The 18,547-nt window shown below is 40.9% G+C and overlaps 1 protein-coding gene across 2 annotated transcripts in view; it reads right to left on the reverse strand.

Moving 5' to 3' along the window:
* Nucleotides 1–18,547, reverse strand: part of CHST8 (carbohydrate sulfotransferase 8) — a 184,644-nt gene that overhangs the window by 141,316 nt on the left and 24,781 nt on the right. For both annotated transcript variants that reach the window (XR_009278369.1, XM_058845936.1), the window contains exon 2: nucleotides 239–463. Coding sequence is in view for 1 of the 2 variants with exons in the window: in XM_058845936.1 (XP_058701919.1) it covers nucleotides 239–347 (109 nt within the window). In the remaining variant the exon portion in view is untranslated. The remainder of the gene's footprint in view (nucleotides 1–238; nucleotides 464–18,547) is intronic.

Genomic DNA, 18,547 nt, shown 5'->3' on the forward strand with positions numbered 1-18,547 from the left:
ACCCTGTGCATGTTGGCCCTGTATCAACAATTAATTGGTTCTTGGAACTGTTTTATCAGCAAATGCTCTTTTTAAAAAAAAAAAAAAGAAATTGATAATTACTTTCAAGGTAGCCTTCATTAACAATGACATACCTGTTTTTTGAGGTATCCTCTGTGAAATATGTAAAACATGTTGAGAACATAAGTACAAACTATTGCCCATGAAAGGTGATTCAAACTGAAATAGGAATGCTAACCTGGTGTCTGCTGATGAACTATTTCTTCTGGATCCTGCAGGTGAATGAAAACAACGAGCCCAACTGCTCCAAACAGCAAGATGAAGGAGAACATACATGTCAGCCTCATAATTACTGTTCTCAGATCAATCCAGTTCTGAGCCAGGAAAAGAACTGCAGGTGATCTCCAGGGCACTCTTCACTCATAGTCTTCGTCCTCTCATCTGGAAGTCTGGTGTAATATGTCTGCAAGAAGTAAAAAACCAAACCCCTAAAACTTAGCACAGAAGGTATTCATTTTTCCAGTGCAGATTAATAGATTTAAGTTCTCCTTTAGACCAAATAACTGTTTTTCTCTATTTGTTTTTTACAGTTAATTGCAGTCATCCAGTCTGTTTCTGTCCCATCAGTTTGTCTTTAATTTTATGTTCTTTTTTTAATATGTAGAAAAGACAATGCAGTAAATGGTTAAAAATTGCATTTAGGGAAAAAAACAGTCATGCCATGACTGCAATTTCCAGAGAAATCCTTCTCAATAGTTTGCTTAGTATGTGTCACATTTTATTTTTATTTCTCAGTGATTAAACAATATGAAAACCATAAAGGGAGATAATGTGTGGGAACGATCATGAAAGCTGCAGCTTAGTGCCAAACACAGAACTGGCAGCTGCTGCTTCACCTCTGAGGAAAAAGAGTCAAAGAGGCTCAAACCCACCACCACAGGTCACCCACTGAAGAAGCTCTGCAGGAAAATTGATTTTCCAAGGAAAGTCCTGGAACCAGCATCTGTGCTTAGATGGTACTAAGAAGTGACCAAGTGAAGGAATGGGAACCAGGAAGGAAAACTATTGCCACCCTGAAAACTCAGTTTTTCAATCTCCTTGACATAGTTTCTAAAGACTTTCCAAGACAGAAACTGTAAATACAGATATGTGGACATTCTTTCTGATGCATCTTGTGATGGACATCTCTCACTGCCAGTGTGGCTGGGAAGTGTTATCCTGACCATCCAATCCCTGGCTGTGGTCAGAAACCTATAAATACTGAGAAAAGAAAATAAAAGTTTCTTTCTTTTACCACACCTCGAGCTGCATCTGTATAACTCATTTCGTGTCCAACAGCAACAACTATTACCAATTAAATTAAATTAATAATTTCATTATTAATTAAAGCGAATGCTCCTGCCACAGAGCTGTGCCAAGCCTGCATTTTTCAGTAACTCAAGGACAGGTGCATTAGAGCACAGGCAGTGTAATTGGTTCCCAAAATGCAATGGGATTTCTTAATAGCAAATTATTGAACACAAGGGCTCAGCTGGAGCTGCAACAGGTTGCAGGGGTAGCAATCACTTGGCTTTCCTCATATTTTTTTATTGCAAATGTGACCTGCTCTAAAGGAAAGGTTTTGAAGCTGGTCTTCATTTACAAAGGGAATTTTAAATACAGAAGGAATGTATAACATCAGTTTGCAGGAAGGATGGGTTGTGGAGAGGTGATGATTCAAAGCAGTTATGTCAGGAAAAGTCTTTAAAAATTTGTTCTTAATGTGTCTGGAATATTTGGTGTTGGGGCAACTTGTGAGCTTTTCATGGCTTCCTTAGGCAGTTTTTAATTTTCTGTAGTGTACTGACATTCTAAATTTCTAAAATGCATCAAAGAAGAAGATGAGATGTGAAATATGAAGCCATTCTGTGGCTCAGACTGATAAGGTTATTAACATTATTTAGTGGCAACTATGTTTATTCAATGTGTAAAGCAGCCAGAGCTCCAGGCCAGGAACACTGGGGGATGTTTGTATCTTAAATGAATGCAGAGCACTAAGTTCTCTCTATGCATAAGCAAATTCAGCTTTATTCTCTGTTCAAATTATGGCACGCAGTAATTGTGTATTCTTGTTTTCACCTTAAACCTTTCTCACACCTTTAAAAGTAAAACTAAAACAAAATACTGCTAAGTTTTTGAGCACTAGCAAAGCCAGGTTGTTACAAGTCCTTATACAGGTCCATCTGTGCCTGTTGTGAATCTAGTATGGATGGACATTTGCATTTACCACTTATATTAAATGCCAAATGCTAACTCTAAACGCCAGGACAGCCAGATTAGCCTTCAAAGCAACTGTGTTCCAGTTCCAAGCACTGCTGCTGTGAGCAAACAGGGAACACAACCCCACCTCCTTCTGCTTCACCACAGTGTTTGTTTGGCTGCATGGGCAGGGGTTTGGATAAATGGGTGCTTTCAGCCAGATCCAGGGGTGGCCAGGCTGGTACAACACCAAACTCACACCATCCTTTTGTAAATCTGTGCAGCCACAGCTTGCTGAGAATTGTATTCTCTTTCCTAGCATACAGGATTTCCTTTTTGTCACTAATTTATGCTCTCTGCATGCCCATGGGGAGGAGGAAGCCACAACAGGCACAAGGCAGGTGCTTTGCCCATGGTTTTTCAGGGAGGCCAGGATGCTGCAGAGAGCTGGAGCCCAGTCCTGCAGCCCAGGGCACTGGGAATGGCCCCAGCTGCTGGGACACAGGGCTGGTGAGAAATGCAGAATCATCACCCGAAAAACATCCACCCCCAAATAACAAGAGATTTATATTTTCTTGGTGTGAATTCTAAGGGGTTTTTTTAATGAATTATACCCTTGAGCAAATATGGGTTTCTAAAACAATTATTATTATTAGCTTAAAATGTGAAACCATTTTCCCTGGATTTGATTTGTTGAAATGTTTTTGTTTGAAGTAGAGGGAGCATCAAGAAAGAAGATCCCTAGCCAGGTTTTAATTAGTTCAAGAAATGCTACAATAGCAGTTTTTAACAGTTAGAGTGTTTACATTGTTCCACATCCCATAGAATAACTGTGTCCAGGAATACAAAACCTCTTAGGTAAGACATTAGAGCCTCTTCAGGACACCTGAAGATTCAACAGTAACAAAGCTAGGTGAAAGCACATATTTGAAAGAATAAAAGGCCACATGTACTTGCATAACTAAAGAAATATTGCTGCCTGTTGCCTGTAGCCACTGTGTGTTTCTGCAAGCAGTGAGCACAGGAGTCTCAGGAATAAAGAGATCCTCTTTCCTCTCAACAAAATTACTACCTCTCAACAACACACAAACGTCAGAGATCTTTAAATTGTGGGTCTAAGCTTTCCCCTCCTCTTCTCCTGTAATTATTTTTCCAATCAGTTGACTTTAATGAACATGTCCTCTGTGAGCAGAGCTGGGGAATGGCAGTGGCTGCTTTATGGATGCTGAGCATGTGCTCCCCAAGCCTCCCGGGCTGGGCATTGAGCTCCAGGAGCAGAGGAACTCTGAAAGCAGTTAGCACTGACTGATAAATGTGAGCAAAGTATCGTCATTAAGGAAACATTTGAAAATACCCTTTACACTCCAATCACATCATTTTAAAGATGGATGAGGGAAGAAACCTACAAAAAACCTTAAGTGCAGCTTGACCTAAGAGTTTCATCAGGCAGCACCTCCCCAGGCATGTGACAGATGCTTTCTGTGGGAGCTCTGGACTGACCCATCCAGTGCCCCAGCATCTGGGGGCAGAATTTGGATGAATCTGTACCCTCCAACTTGCACTTTGCGGTCACATACTTTAACTGTGCTCCTTATAATGGGCAATAACATATTTTTATAATTCTTAGCATTACCCAGAGTGCAAGCAGATAAGGTTGCAAGCAGCTTCCAATCTGAACTCCATTTTGAGCTGCCCTGAACCTATTAAACAGATGGAAAGAGGTTCATTAGAATGTGCAATAATGACTTGAGACATCTAACTTTTAATTTATTCTTCCTTATTACATTCCTGTGCTGGATAAAACTCCTAGGTACCAATATCTGTTTTCCTAAACTTTCCCATTACTCTGGTATGTGACTGCCCTGCACTTGAAAGCAGCACAAGTGTGCACAGATAGCAATTAGCACTCAGCATTTTCCAGTTCAAAGACATTTATCAATCACCACAGTACTCCTATGAATTCTGAGCTGAGGAAGTATTAGCACCAAGTAGGGAGAATGGGTGTTGGATCACTAATGCAAGGAAAAAGATGTACAGTTTTAGATTAAAAAAAAAATCCAAATATGTTTGTGGAAAATACTTGAATATTATAGCAAAATTTCCTGGCAGCAAATCCTTTCTTTACAAATACTGAAGCTGAACTAATTTCTCCCTGTTCCCAAGCAGTATGGAAAGACCCTGCAAAGATTTGTTTCAATCTTCTGACAAAAGTGGCTCTGAAAGTGGTGCTATGTAGGTCTGCTTTTGGAAACCTCTGCCTGGAGGCCTAATGACCAAACACTGTGAGCAGTTTGGTGTTATAATACTGGATCAGCCCAAGAAAAACAACACCTCTGACCCCTGGTCTGAGGTGGGTCAGCCAGGCTGCACTCAGGGTGGTGCCTGAGAGCTCATTTGTTCATCCATGAGTGTTGCAGACATGATGTTCTCTCCCTTGTCTGCTGCTAACAAGTCAGTGTGAGCAGCAGCATTGATGAGATTCCATCTAAGGGCAGGGAATAATCCTCAGGTAGAAACTCAGGAGCTAGGCTTTGGTCCAGCTAGAACTGGATCTTTCCCTAACCACACTGATGCATCAAAGGACAGCAAAATAAAACCTTGCAGAGCAAAGTGGCAGGATAAGCTGTTCCTTTTTCTCCTCAGCTGAGGTCACTATGAGCGTAGCATATCTAAGACTGTCTCAGAAAAGCATGATATCAGGGTTTGCAGCTTTCCCAACAATGCACTGCCAACATTTGCTCACCAAGAGCTTGGCCATTTGCAGAGAGCAGGAGGGACAGAGGGTTCAAGGCTCATTTCTCTCTCTGCTTGCTCACCTGCAGCCACCCTGCAGAACCCAAGCTCTGCCTGGCCCTCTTTGTAATCAGTGCTGGTGTGTCACCCTGAAAACTAAACCTTCTGATCTTGTTTTCATGGTTTTAGTTACTTTCCCAGGAAAATAATTGTAAATATAAGTAATTTATCACATTCCTTCTAAGAAATGTCTTTGATGGACGTTTTGCATGACCAGTGTGATTGGGAAGGTGGTAACTTAATTATCCAATCCCTGCTCATTGCTGAGAATCTATAAATACTGGAGTCAGAAAATAAAGTCACTTCTTTTCCTGTCACAGCACCGAGATGTGTTCATGTGAATCATTGTGTGTCCTTCAGTGACACTGGTGTGTGCTGTCACTCCACTGCAGAGCCCAGTGAAATTAGCCTGAAGATGAAAGGCACTGTGCCAAGATGAAAACAAAAGAGGGTGTTTTCCTCTGTGGAAGCAGGAGAAGGGCAGGATGAAGGTGTGCCAGCGACTGTAGAGGTGCAGGGCACTTTTATACTCTCCCTTCCTGAGGCTCCACTGCAAGGCAGCTGCCAGTGAATGCAGGGAACACACACTAATGCAGCATCAGCACTAAATACCATTGCCATATCATCAGCAAGTCAACAAAACACCCAAATTCTTTACAAATCACGAAACTACTTATCGCTAAATTGGACAATTACAGATCACCTGTGAATGAATGTAAATGCTTGGCTCACACATCCAGTGTAAACTTCATTTCTCATGCTGTGTGAGCTTTAGCTGCTCCTGCTGCAGGTGGAGCAGGCTGGTGCCTCACAGCAGAGCAAGGGACCTCAGCAGGACTCAGGTGTCTTTTGGGATTCAGGAACCAGAACCTTTTTAATGAAGAAATGGTTTTCTAAGTCAAGATTTGCCTGACAGCAATAAAAACTACTTGTTAAATTTCAGCACTCCTGTAGCTGATCTGGGGAAGTTTAACTGGGAGGTGGTGGCAGCTGGGAGATGTGAGGGTTTTTTTCTTCTATTGGGTTTTGGTTTGGGTGTCCTGAAAAGGCATCATAATGAAGCACTTTCTGCATTATAAAGATAATTTTACTTTTATAATATAGTTAGAGACTGGGATAGTGATACCAGACAAATAGCTGAATTAAGGAAAAAGGGAATAGTATTATTACAAGAATACAGGAAAAAATTTACTATTATTACTGAAGTGATCTCTTCTAGATTCATTAGCTGTTTCTAGGAGGTGTGTGAACAACAGCTACTTCTCACTCTGCAGCCAAGCCAAGCATGTGTTTCCTTGCTTCAAAGCACTTAGAGAGACAAAAGGCCTTCAAAGACTTCAAGGACACTGAGTTTTCCCATCACTCAAGTGTCCAGTCTGTTTTAGCCCTGACTTCAAGATCAGGCTTGTCATAACATTTACAGAAGCAAAGATTGGATTTTTAAATATTATCCATATTCACCAGCAAAATGAACTTTTTATAGGAGTTTTACAAAAGCAGACATGGAGATACTAAAAGTCATATTATTCTCTATCTGTCAGCACTTCTTGGAAATAGGAAATGCAAATGAATCCTAAGTATTATTCCCCAAATCCTTCCGCTTCTTTAGTATAGAAAGATGTAGGAAACTATTAATCCTGTGGCTGCTTCCATTCATCAAATGTTCATCTTTGGGTGCTGTATTTTCTATCACTATATTCAGGCTCATGTATCAATAGAACAACAACTTTGATTTTCCCTGAGATTTGGGAAGGACAAAATTTGTTTCCAGATGATATTTCAAATCAAAACATTTTGTCTGGCTTATATCAACTTCATACATAATCATGTTCTTCTTTGTGTGATAATAGAAAAGAAGCATTTTGGAGAATGGTGAAATATTAACTTTAAATTTGAAACTGCTCAAAATATCCTGCTCCTGAAATATCCCCAAAACTTTCTTCTGAAAAGATCTGGATTCATATTTTCCCTTCCTATTAGAAAAGCAATTAAACCTATTTCAATGCAATCAGCAGAGAAGTTAAGGGTTTCTCCAACTCTGAAATCCTGTTAAATCCAAAGTGAAATGCTTGAGTGGAGAGGGGTGGCTCAGCCTGGTGTCCTCAGGACCATGATGAGCCCTCCTCACCCAGGTGGCTCCAGTGGGAACCTGCTGAGCACTGCCAGCTGCACAGAGCGGTTCAGCAGCTGGAATTCAGGAAGGGAACACACACCTGCCTTGTGTGGCTTTGTGCAGCGCCACTTCACACTCTTCACCTTCCCAAGAACCACCTGCAGAGTCAGGAACCACCACTCGGGTCAATTGGACCTACTGAGCTTGGGAGCAGCCCAAGGAGCTGCAATCTCTTCCCCCTGCTGCCTAAACAGCCTCTCCTGCAGCCCAGTGATCCTAAATGCACATGCTGAGCTGACCACCTCTGCTACCTGTGCACACCAGCACTGTGCCAGCAAATCAGGCACTTATTATTAGAAGTTATAAGAAATTAGAACTTATTGCCCATTAACAGCTCCATTCTCCAGTCACTGCTGTCATTGCCCCTCTTGGCTTTCAGCACCTCCTCCAGTTATGCAAAATGGGGAATTCTTGACAGGAAGAGATTCCTGAAAATTACAGGAGCCTCTTTTTCTCACCTATACATCAATCCATTTACCCAAAAGAGTGTGAAAAGGGGGGTAAGAGGCTTTCTCTTACTCTGGTGGAAACTCATTTTGTCAGGTATTAGTGGGTCCAGTTCTATTCTCCCACATATACCAGTGCTGTCCTTTGGACCCACACGGTGCTAGAAGGGATATTAAAGCCATATAATGTACCAAAGCCTGAATTTCAGCATAATTGCAGAAAGCTATATTATTATTTTATGTGTCTGAAGTCAAGACTGGTAAAGTATGACCCCTTTTCCCACTCCAAAACCCCTGGCAAATCTGCTAAAGCTGCTCCTCTCACTTCCCTCACGTGTTGCAATAGGAAGCAGGCACTTCTGGTTTCCACTTTCATCTACAATTTAAGACCAAAAGGGACAGCACTCAGTAAACAACCAAAATAATCCTTTCAAAGTCAAGAAGATTTCTTTCCTATCTTTCTGGGTGCAAATTGTAGCAGGCATCATGTGTTACTAATCTCCTCAGTACTGCAGCAGGGCCTTAGCAAGTCAACACACACCTCTCCAAGGTCCTCCAGGGGGTTATAATTCTATTCCTAAACTAAAACATAATCTAAAAAGCAGTTTGCCTTTGAAATGAGAAAGTTTTTTTACTGTGTTTCAAATTAACATCTCACAGGAACAGCACAGTGACAGTGTAAAGTGTGTCAGTGACAAACTTGTCCAGCTTTTTTCCACACTGGAGGGGAAGGGACACAATTTGCACAGCAGCCCAACCTTCCCAGGCACTGCCTGGCAGCAGGATTTATAGGCATGTTATCCACATCCAATATTCCATACAGAAATATGCTGTGTGGAGAACACTGAACTCTTGTAAAATACAGCAGAAAATTTCTGGTTATTCAGCTGCCCACTTGGTTCTCATTACAGCCTGGTTTGAAATGCTTCCCTATCCTCCACTTGCCTCAATCTCTCTTCTATTTAAAGTGACTCTCACATCTTCAAAGGGTTTTTTAGATTATTGCACTGTCATATAACAGCTATATGATATTACACTCTTCTTCAGTTGTCTTGCTTCATTTGTCTATTCCATAGGTTTCTTGGGTATTTCAAATGAAAATTCCTTCTTTCAGAAGTTACACTGCACCTGGAATAAGCTGGATTTTCAGGGCTACCAAACAAGTGATTACCCCAGACATCCTTCTTTCCAAAATGTAAATTTGAATTTTTCCTTTATAACTTCATTTTTCTTTGCAATTTTAGGTGTGTTATGATAAGGAGGAAAAGATGACAAAACTTCAAGTGAGCAGCTGATATATATGTATATATGTGTGTGTATAAAAAGTTAATATGTTCCTATCCACTGGGTAAAAGTTTTATTTCCATGCCACACCTCTTGATATTATGAGATTTTAAATAGCTTTTATAGCAAAAAATTCGAGTGGCTTTATGTTTATATATGTGTGGGGCCCTCTTCCTCAACATTATGGCTTAACTTATGCCATATGTAATACAGTCCACATGGTACAGTGTGGAGGTTTGTGATTCCTCAACGGTATTTCCTTTTTCTAAAGGGTAAAAGCATCTGAAGTGGAGAATCTGTGTCTGGGAGTTAAAAGCAAGCAAAAAAAAAACAAACCAAAAAGGGAAAACTGTGACACGGTCCCTGTAACCTGGAAATTAAAAACCTTTGTCACCAGTGAGGGTGGTTTTAATTGTGCACTTAAGGAGACAAAATAGACCAAAATTTCTTCAAAAGCAGAAACAAAAGAAGCTCCTGACTCACACTGAGTGGGTTTGTGGTGATGTCCTTCTACAGGAAGAACAAAATAGGCTCCTAACCTTGAAATGGCACATTCTGCTGTGCCTGTGGAGAGGGTCCCTTTATTGAGTCTAGAACCTTCTGTAATGCTCACATCTGACTGTTCTCAGCTAATACTGACTCTTAATTCTTCAAGCCATGATGAGTAATTTGTTTCTTATTGAAATTTGCTTTCTCCCTAATCAAAGATCAGTTTAGTCCAGGTCCTTTTTCACTTAGACTATGCCTGTACATCAGAGCTGAGATATTTTCTCTTGTTCTTGACTTGGGCAGTTAAAACAAAGCAGTAAGTTGAGAAGACATATTCTGCAACTAGATCTACTTGGGAAGCTGGCTTTTTTTTTGTCTTTAAAATGCCTTTTATATTTTGATTCCAAACGAAACTTTTACCCTAGAATAAAGCAAACTGAAACAAATATTTGAATTTTATTTTGGAGTGCAATTTCTAAACAACAGGAAATCGAATTTTTATTTTTATTTTTATTTTTATTTTTATTTTTATTTTTATTTTCATTTTTATTTTTATTTTTATTTTTATTTTTATTTTTATTTTTGTTTTTATTCAGTCATTGTGTTATTGCAGCATACAAAGGGAAGCTGCAGTGAGTGCTGAAGGGGTTGCTGGCTGGTTTTGCAGAGGCAGAGCTGTGACATGCCACCATCCACAAGGGCTGGCCCAGACTGAGCCCCTCCTGCTCACACGCCTTATGGGACCAGGGGAAGATCTGCAAACTGAGAGATCTCCCAGGTATGAAGGAAGAGAAGTATCTGGAAACTTTTCAATGACTTTAAGGAGGGAAATGGTTCTGTGTGATGGTGAGTGGAAGCTGGAGGGGCTGCAGAGAGGCAGAGCTGTAACATTTGGGGTGGAGTGGCAGCTGCAAGGCAGTGTGAGGGAATGTTTGCTGCTGTTCTACTGGAGCACTGTTACACAGGGCAGTGAACATTTGCTCTGCTTTCCTTTCCAAAAGCTTTGCCTTTTGCCAAAGTCAGCTTTGGGAAAGGGGTGGAATCCCACCTGAACTTCAGCACAGGCGTGCTTTGAGAGACAGGAGGGCAGAGCTGGTACTAGAGCCCTGGCTGGGTGAGAAATGTAGGAGTCTAGAAATGCAGGGACATTTCTCTGTCTATGTAATTCTTTAAAAAATACATCAATTATATATAATACTGATAAAAAGGCTTCCAAATATCCCTGAGTAAGCCAGAGTTTGTAAGAAATTAAATAGAAAGTAGAAAAATGTTTCTTTTGACACAGAGGTGAAAGTATTAGTTTTAAGAGGGTTCCACACGTGGAGTAAAGATGGAGGAAAAAGGGTGTAGTTTTTAATCCTTCTTCTTCCTTCTTCTCCATGCTTCTGCAGTTTATAAAAGCACAAAATATGATTGGTTTAGATTTAGTCGCACTTTTAATTACGTGAGTAGATATAGAAAACTTATTTGTTAGGATATAATAACAATTCACGTGTCTGTAGTTAATAGGATAAAAGCTGGTATAAAGGTGAAAAACCGCGTGGTTTGGGGCCATTTTGTATCATTAGAACAAGATGAGCCAGGCTGTGGTGATTTGAGCTTGTGCAGTTAGTCTGGATAGACCTGCCAAGTTTTGTAAGGATCCTTCAATAAACACGAGAAACCAGAATCTAATGAGCCCGGGAGTTTTCTTCGAATAATAAGGACTGAGATAAGTGGGACTCCCCAGGAGGGAGGATCCCAGAAGAATTCAGCCCAAAGAAGGCTGAGGGACTAGAGAAAAGTTATATCCACAGAGAACTGAGCCCAAAGGAGGCAAAGAGAGAGAGGTAACAAGAAAGGGGCTGCAAGGTTGTGTGTAGGTCCTGTTTACACAGGGGAGCTGTATGATGGTCACTGTATGAAGAACTTGGTGATACACCTCTAGTTCTCCCTTTCCTGCACCTGAATTTCAGACACTCCACATTTAGAGCAGCCAGAGGAAACACATGGATATCAGTGCAGCTACTCAGCCTTTTAAACAGAATGGCATTTTTGATATTGAACTGTAACCAGAATCCTGAATAGCCATGAAATATCTTTAAAGTCACTTCTGTAATGCTGGTACAATGGGAGAATATTACTATTTGATTTGCTGTTATTCAGTTATTTTTAAGCACGTTTTGTGTGATTTGTAATACGAACAGATAAGACAAGTAGCTGCTGGGCAAACCTGTGTGCTGCAAGTATTGGAGATCACTAAATGTCACCAGCAAACTTCCTGTTGTTCCATTGAAGCTCTGTAGGAATGGACATACTCTATTGACTCCAAGCACTTGGCATCAGATTTGTAATCAGTTTGTAACTCCATCCCTTCTCAGCTTCTGCATTCAGTGAGGAAAAGGTAAACACGGCCTAAAAACTTCAGTGCTTTCCTCCCTCTTTTTGCAGTGACGTGGACAGGCAGAATGGTGCCTGCTCCAGGAAATGGAACATCTGTCAGTGTATTTGTGACACAGAGGATTCCTCCTGGGGAGGGGAAAAAGGCATTCTGGCATTCCTCTCTCCAGTGCCACTGCTCTGGTCCTACTGCTGAGACACCTTGGTGAGCTGGGCCCAGACATTAAAACAGTAAATCCAATACAAACCAGGGATATTTCCCTGTTTGGTGTGCCCTGTGCCACACAGAGTAATCTCTCCTGCCATCTCTCCTATGGGCTGACACTGAGCAAGCTCTGGCTGAGGGCTCAGACATCACTGCAAACTCAAATTATCTGCATTTGGTACTGAAATCAATGCATTCACACTCAGAAGAACCTGGGAGGAACTAGATTGACATCAGGTTGGAACTAAATGATCTTTGAGGTCCCTTCCAAAAAGTTCTATGATTCTATGACTCCATGACTGAAGACCAAAGCAATTATTATTATTTTACTGTAATCACTCATATTTAATAACCATTAACTGTAAAAGGTACCAATAGTATTGGGGTTTGACTGTACATAGAGTTTTGTGCCTAATCCTTCTGTGCACTTTCCACTGGGAGCTGCCCCACATAAATATTTTTATTAAGCTACCCAAATTTAAAATCAAACCTTAAAAATAAAATAGTTACTGACCTTTCAGCTCATTTATAATTAAAACCTGTTCTAATGTTGTTCATATAAATAATAGATAGCTGTTTTCACAGATCAATGCCTTCCCTTGCTTTATAAGAAACATTTTGAAGTAAAATTACTGTGCCTTTAATAGGAAAATTTGATGTGTTAGCAACTATGGGCTGATCTCTGCACATTTTTCAACTGTAAATTTCACTTCCAAATACAAACAATTATTAATATTGATTTGGACTAAAATAATATTGAATTTCAATATATTTTTGGCTCTTTTATGAATTACCCTGCACAGTCAGTGTGATCATGATGAAAGAGTATTTGCACGCTCAATTTCTTTTCAGCGAGAAATCTTGAAGAGTGCTAGTTGTGTTCAGGCTGATAATGATAAACACATGCATTCAAGGGAAATCAGACTACCTTAAAAATCTCAACTGAAGCATAATAAATTAATATTTCATCCTATATATGCAGTTCTTATATCAAGCTAGGTGAACTTTCATTATTAACAACTACTGAGCATTTAGTTAGAATGCAGCTCAGCGCCTGGGCTCTGTTTTGGTTGTGCATCGCATGCAATTACAAAATGATGTCAATCCATCACTACAATTTCCTGCAACTAAGCAAAGAGATGAATATATTCATGTCCTAGGATGCTGTAAGACACCAATATATTGAAGTGCCATTAAACCCATGTTTCTATGCTGTGGTTGGAATAAATATGTCATAGCTCTGGCGATATGAGCTTTTCTCCTGATCTCGGCTCTAATTTCAAGGTAGGTTTGTTAATTACTTGCTGAGGTAGCCCAGCACCTTGGGGACAGCCCTTCCAGGGTCCCTCTGTTACCGCTGAAGATGAATAGATCACACAGACACAGGTCAAGGTGTGGTGAAAAGAAGAAGAGTTTATTTTTCCCCCCAGGATTTATAGGTTTCTGGCCATGGCCAGGGATTGGAATGTCAGGATAACACTTTCCCACTGCACTGGCTGTGAGAGATGCCCATCACAAGACGTGTAACAGAAAGAATGTCCACATATCTATGTTTACAGTTACTGTCCTGGGAAAGTCTTTAGATAACCATGTCAGCAAGCTCAGAAGCTGAGTTTTCAGGGCGACATCTCACCCTTTTTGGTTTAATAAAAAGAAAAGAAAAAGAAAAATGAACAAAGAAACTAGCAACATTATAAACAATCAAAAGATAAATAACAGGAAAAATACAATACTCCATACAATCAGAAGGCTGTAATTTCAGGATGATATCCCTCAGCCACCGTGTCCCCATTCCACCCACAGGAGGGGTGGCAGGGGGTCACCCGAGAGCCTGCCATGCGTGGGCAGAATCATCTCAAAAACAGAAACTCTGCTCCCCAGGGGAAAACAGGTGTATTGAAGCAGGACAAAATGTCAAAGTGACATTTTTGTAGAAATGGATTTTCAGAAAAATTGAATTTCTTGGGCCCTGAAGTAGAGTTTTCATTGTGTGTGGATGCTACAGGTTGGAGAGCTGTGCAGCAAACCTGGGAACTGGCAAAGGTTCACTGGGAATGTGGAGAGCTCTAATCCTCCCCACTTCATCCTGCTCCTCTCCCTTTGCAGCTGGCACATGCCAGGAGGACAGAGAGCTGGGGACTGTTCACCTCCAGCAGCCTGCCTGGGAAGCAGCTGTTAAACTCATTTTTTGCTCAAAGTGGAACTGGGGAGTGTGTAGCAGGCAGCAGCTGGGCCAGCCTTTGTTTTGATTCTCCCAGGGAAAAATGTATTTTTAAAAATTTTCTTTTTCCACACAGAAAAACATTGGTTGTGCGAAAAGGGCATTTTCTTGCTGAAAAACCTTCTGCTGGAGAATTCCCCAACCAGCTCTTTTTCTGGAACTTACTCCCACAGACTGAAAATAACCCAAACTTGGTACCTTTCCAGTCATGTTACAAAAGCTAATGTTTTGCTAGAGTCCCTGGAGACGACAGAGTTGTGCTACTTATATTAAAAAAGGGGTAGTAGCCAGCTAGCAAGTGCCTGCAGGACTGGTTTGAATGCTGCTGGCCTTTAATTCAATCACAGGTAATGAAAGATTAATAATAAGCCACTTAACCTTAAACAGTGTTGTAATTACTTTGATTATGGAATAAAAACCAGAAAGCATTTATGACATTTACTATTTTTAAACCTCATTATTTTGGAGAGTGTCATTAAAAAATTTTGAACACTTGAAATCAGTAAAACAGAAAAATGAAATGCCACTGATTTTTCTTTACCTGACTCAGGTGCTCTCTAGTGTGATTTCTCACTTCTATGGGTAGAGCAGTGACAGAAATTACCCTTGAGATCCTTCATTTGAGAGGTAATTTTGTTTCATCATTTTATGCTCAGATGCCCACAAAAGTGTAGTCACTTCTCTGTAATTTTATATTGTGTTTTATTAAGTGTGGTTTTGATTAGGGCAAGTCAATTTTCTTGGGCAAAATGGCTTTTTGACAAAATGATACCTTTTTTTTGGTGATGTAAGGGATGCTTTCCTTGACAAAGATAAATTCTGTCTCCTATATTGCCAAAACTAATATTGCTATAATTTCATAATACATACATGTTGCATGGTAAATATAGTGATACAAAACCCTCTTAAGGACACCAAAATGTATTGATACAAGACACTATTAAGGGCTTCAGCCTCCAGGAAAAAATTTGGAGCTGTACCACGTTGCCACAGTAATTTCACACCATAACCTCTCAGGAGAGAGAAGTCTGGTCTCTAAGAAGGAAAAGTATCCTTCCTTAAATTTCCCTTAGTTTGATGCAGATCCTGCCCATCACTCCATTCCTTTTAGCTAGACTACATTAAGATTCACAGCAGATTTTGTGCCTCCTATTCTCAGCAAGAGTGGCTGACAGAGCTGATTCTGCACTGACAGCATGGTTTGGTCTCCAGAGGAGCGAGCGGTCGGTGCTTGGGCAGTGGGCTCTGCTCACACCAGAGGGATGGGCTGCTGGAAACACAGCTGAGCTTTACTGGGGTGTGTTTCCCAAGGAAGTCCTGTCACTGGCCTGCTTTTGCTCAAGTTCACTGAAAGCAACTTCTAACTTTCTTTTCAGACCGATGCCTCTACTCATCCTGGCAAGATGAAAGATCCAGAGCCTGAAATCGACACCTTTTATGTTCTGCTGCCTCATCAGATGACCCTTCATGGTTGTGTGACTCCGATAGAGGAAAAACAGCGTAGGATTTGAGGAGAATACACTTTTTTAAAGTCAAGTCAGGCTGCACATTATTTCTACCCCACTTGCAATTAGTGTGGGCTGATCACTAGCAGAAAGCTGAGGTTAGAATGAAAACTTCACTGTGCTGCTCTGGGCATCACATCTTGCCGTAAAAGTTTAATTTAACAAACTGCAGAAGCCAGCAGAGGAACGCCTGTAGTTCCAGACAGCAATGTTGCAGCTCTGCAGCCCTCTTCAGGGCTAACAGTGACTAGAGTTTATATATATGCACCACAGGGAAAACAACAGCTTTGCCCAAAAACTGTCTTGCTGTGTGTGCCTAAGAGTGGCTGGACCAGTATCAGATCTTCAAATACTCAGGTGTAACAGAGATGTTGGCCAGATTTTCTTCTGGCTTTTCCCAGCTTCCAGTCCATTCATTTTTCTTCCAAATCGTTAGTTTATTTTATTGATTGTTTCTAAAGGTGAATTTTGCACCCTGTTAAGGCAGCATCATGACTGTATTATTGCTAAATGCTGACTACAAAACAAGCAGGACCTGAGACCTCTTCAAACCCTTAGTTCTGGTTTAAACACACTTCCAGCACACACAGTGGGACAAGAACACTTTAGAGCCTCTTCCCACATAACTAAACTCTAACTACAAAATCAAAATTGTGTGTAAAATATTGGACATCAGTAAAACAAAGTTAATCGAGAGCACTGAGACTAACACAAGCAAACTGTGCATCTTTATGGCTAATGGTTGCGATGCACTTGTGTTTCAAGGACCTGCTCAAACATAAAAAGAGCTATTTTGGTTTGAGCCATTAGTGCTACCTTTTTTGTCACCTCCATTTATCTTTTATCCATCTTGCCTCATACTTTTTTTTTTCCTATTCTGTATATTGAGCAACTGTTCAGGTGTTTAATGTCAAAGCCATTAAAGGGATAACCCAGGGGACATAGGAGACAATGCAAACAGCAAGTGTAGGCAGGGAGCAGCAGCTGTGTGGTGGAGGAATTCTCAAGCTGAGTGTGCATATGGGCTATATCTAAATTGTTCTGAAAATTATCTAAAAAAAGCATCCTTATTGCCACAGGCTTATTTATCTGTAGAGCTATGTAGGCCCTCAAAAAATTAGGAGTCTGTTGTTCAGGAAAATAAACAACCCCCAAACTGAAGAGCTATCTGATGCATTGAAATGGTTGAGCCATGTCAGCAGCACCCCCTGACCTGAGCTGAGGGACTCCTGAAGCTCTTCCCAGTTTAGCTGCAGGAAAACATGAAGCTGGGCAAACAGATCCCTAACGTGGCTTGTATCACACACTCACATGACTGCTCATCACTGTCTGAACCAGCCAGGCCTAATGATCAACTCTGGCTCTTCCACTCACACTTCAAACAGCCGCCAGACTCAACCAGCCTTAGCAGAGAATACACCACATTGCAAATGAGATGCTGAAGCACAGGGTAGCACAGAGTGCAGCTACAGCGTGGTCCTCTCTGAACTGGCTCCTTGTTTTTTGGCTGAGGTGCCTGGGAATAACTGGAGGCTGCACCTTGCAGAAGGAGAGGAAAAGGACTAGCAGCTGTTTTCTTGGGCTCCTGCCTGTGGATTTGCTGCCCTTCAAAATGTTATGACTAATGCATAAAGCGTTGCTCCTCTCCAGACACTCAACTTTTCGCTAGCTCAAGACTTAAAAAAAAGCCATGAATCTGTCTTTTGCTGTAGGTCTCCAGGCATGTAACCTTTACTGTATATGCCATGCTGGCATTCACTGTCTCGCCTGCGCTGTTTATCAGCCTCGCTTACTTGCTGAGAGTATTGCAGTCTTGCAATCTCTGGGAACCTTCTGTGTTTACTCTTTGCCATCCTCCCTCATAACTACAAAATTAAATGGAAAAGAGATCTCTTGGAGAAACAGTCCAAAAGAGCCTAGACGATATTTTGTGCTGAATTTCCCTCCGTGGACCTTTATATATCATTGGTGTATCTTGCAAGACACCTCTGGGGTTTTGAAAGTAATTTTCCATCATCATTAGCAAGAAACCTATCCTCAGCTTCTTTTCATTAATGTCTAATACAACACTGAGAAGAAGTGCTGAATGTGTACACTCTTTTTAACTTGATGATGCCATATGCAAATAATTAAACAAGGCAAAGAAGCAACAGTTAAATATACTACAAAACTTCCTCATTAAACTAGGCAATTATCTGCCAGAAGAGAGACATCTGAACCCTCTCCCTCCACACACATGATAAAATCTCCACATCCCACAGCTGTTTAGTTTTTCCCCAAGAGGAGAAAAAAAATCACATTTAATTACCATCAAGGGTGAGGACAGCATGGTGGGGGCATAGATGGTGACATTCAGTTTGTATCCATCAGTGAGGTGGCTGGGACTTTGCACGTGATCTGTCTGGATATTGCATGCAAGAGCACAGATCTATGAAAAATCAGTGGAAACATTAATTGAGTTCCAGCTATGTCACGTGCTACTGTGCAAAAGAAATAATTCCTGAAACTCTAGGGCTGTGATTTGCTGTGTGGTGGTGGTGGTTCAACTCAAGAAGTTACTTGGAGCCATCTCACCCTGTGTGCTGCACTACATTGGCATAGTGTTTTTTGAGCTGTCTTCTCACTATACTTTGGGTAGTGAAGTGAGCTGAGGAAACAGATTCAGGTGAGGAACAGTGCAGCAAAACAGAATGATACCAAAAGGAAGTTATATTCATGGAGATAAATATATTTTCAAAGCAGTAAACCAGTTTAAATGCCTCCACGTTCTGTTCTTACTGTACAGTTTATCTATTTAATCACCTGCACCATTCC

This window comes from Poecile atricapillus, chromosome 10, assembly GCF_030490865.1.
Source record: "Poecile atricapillus isolate bPoeAtr1 chromosome 10, bPoeAtr1.hap1, whole genome shotgun sequence".
Classification (NCBI taxonomy): Eukaryota; Metazoa; Chordata; class Aves; order Passeriformes; family Paridae; genus Poecile; species Poecile atricapillus.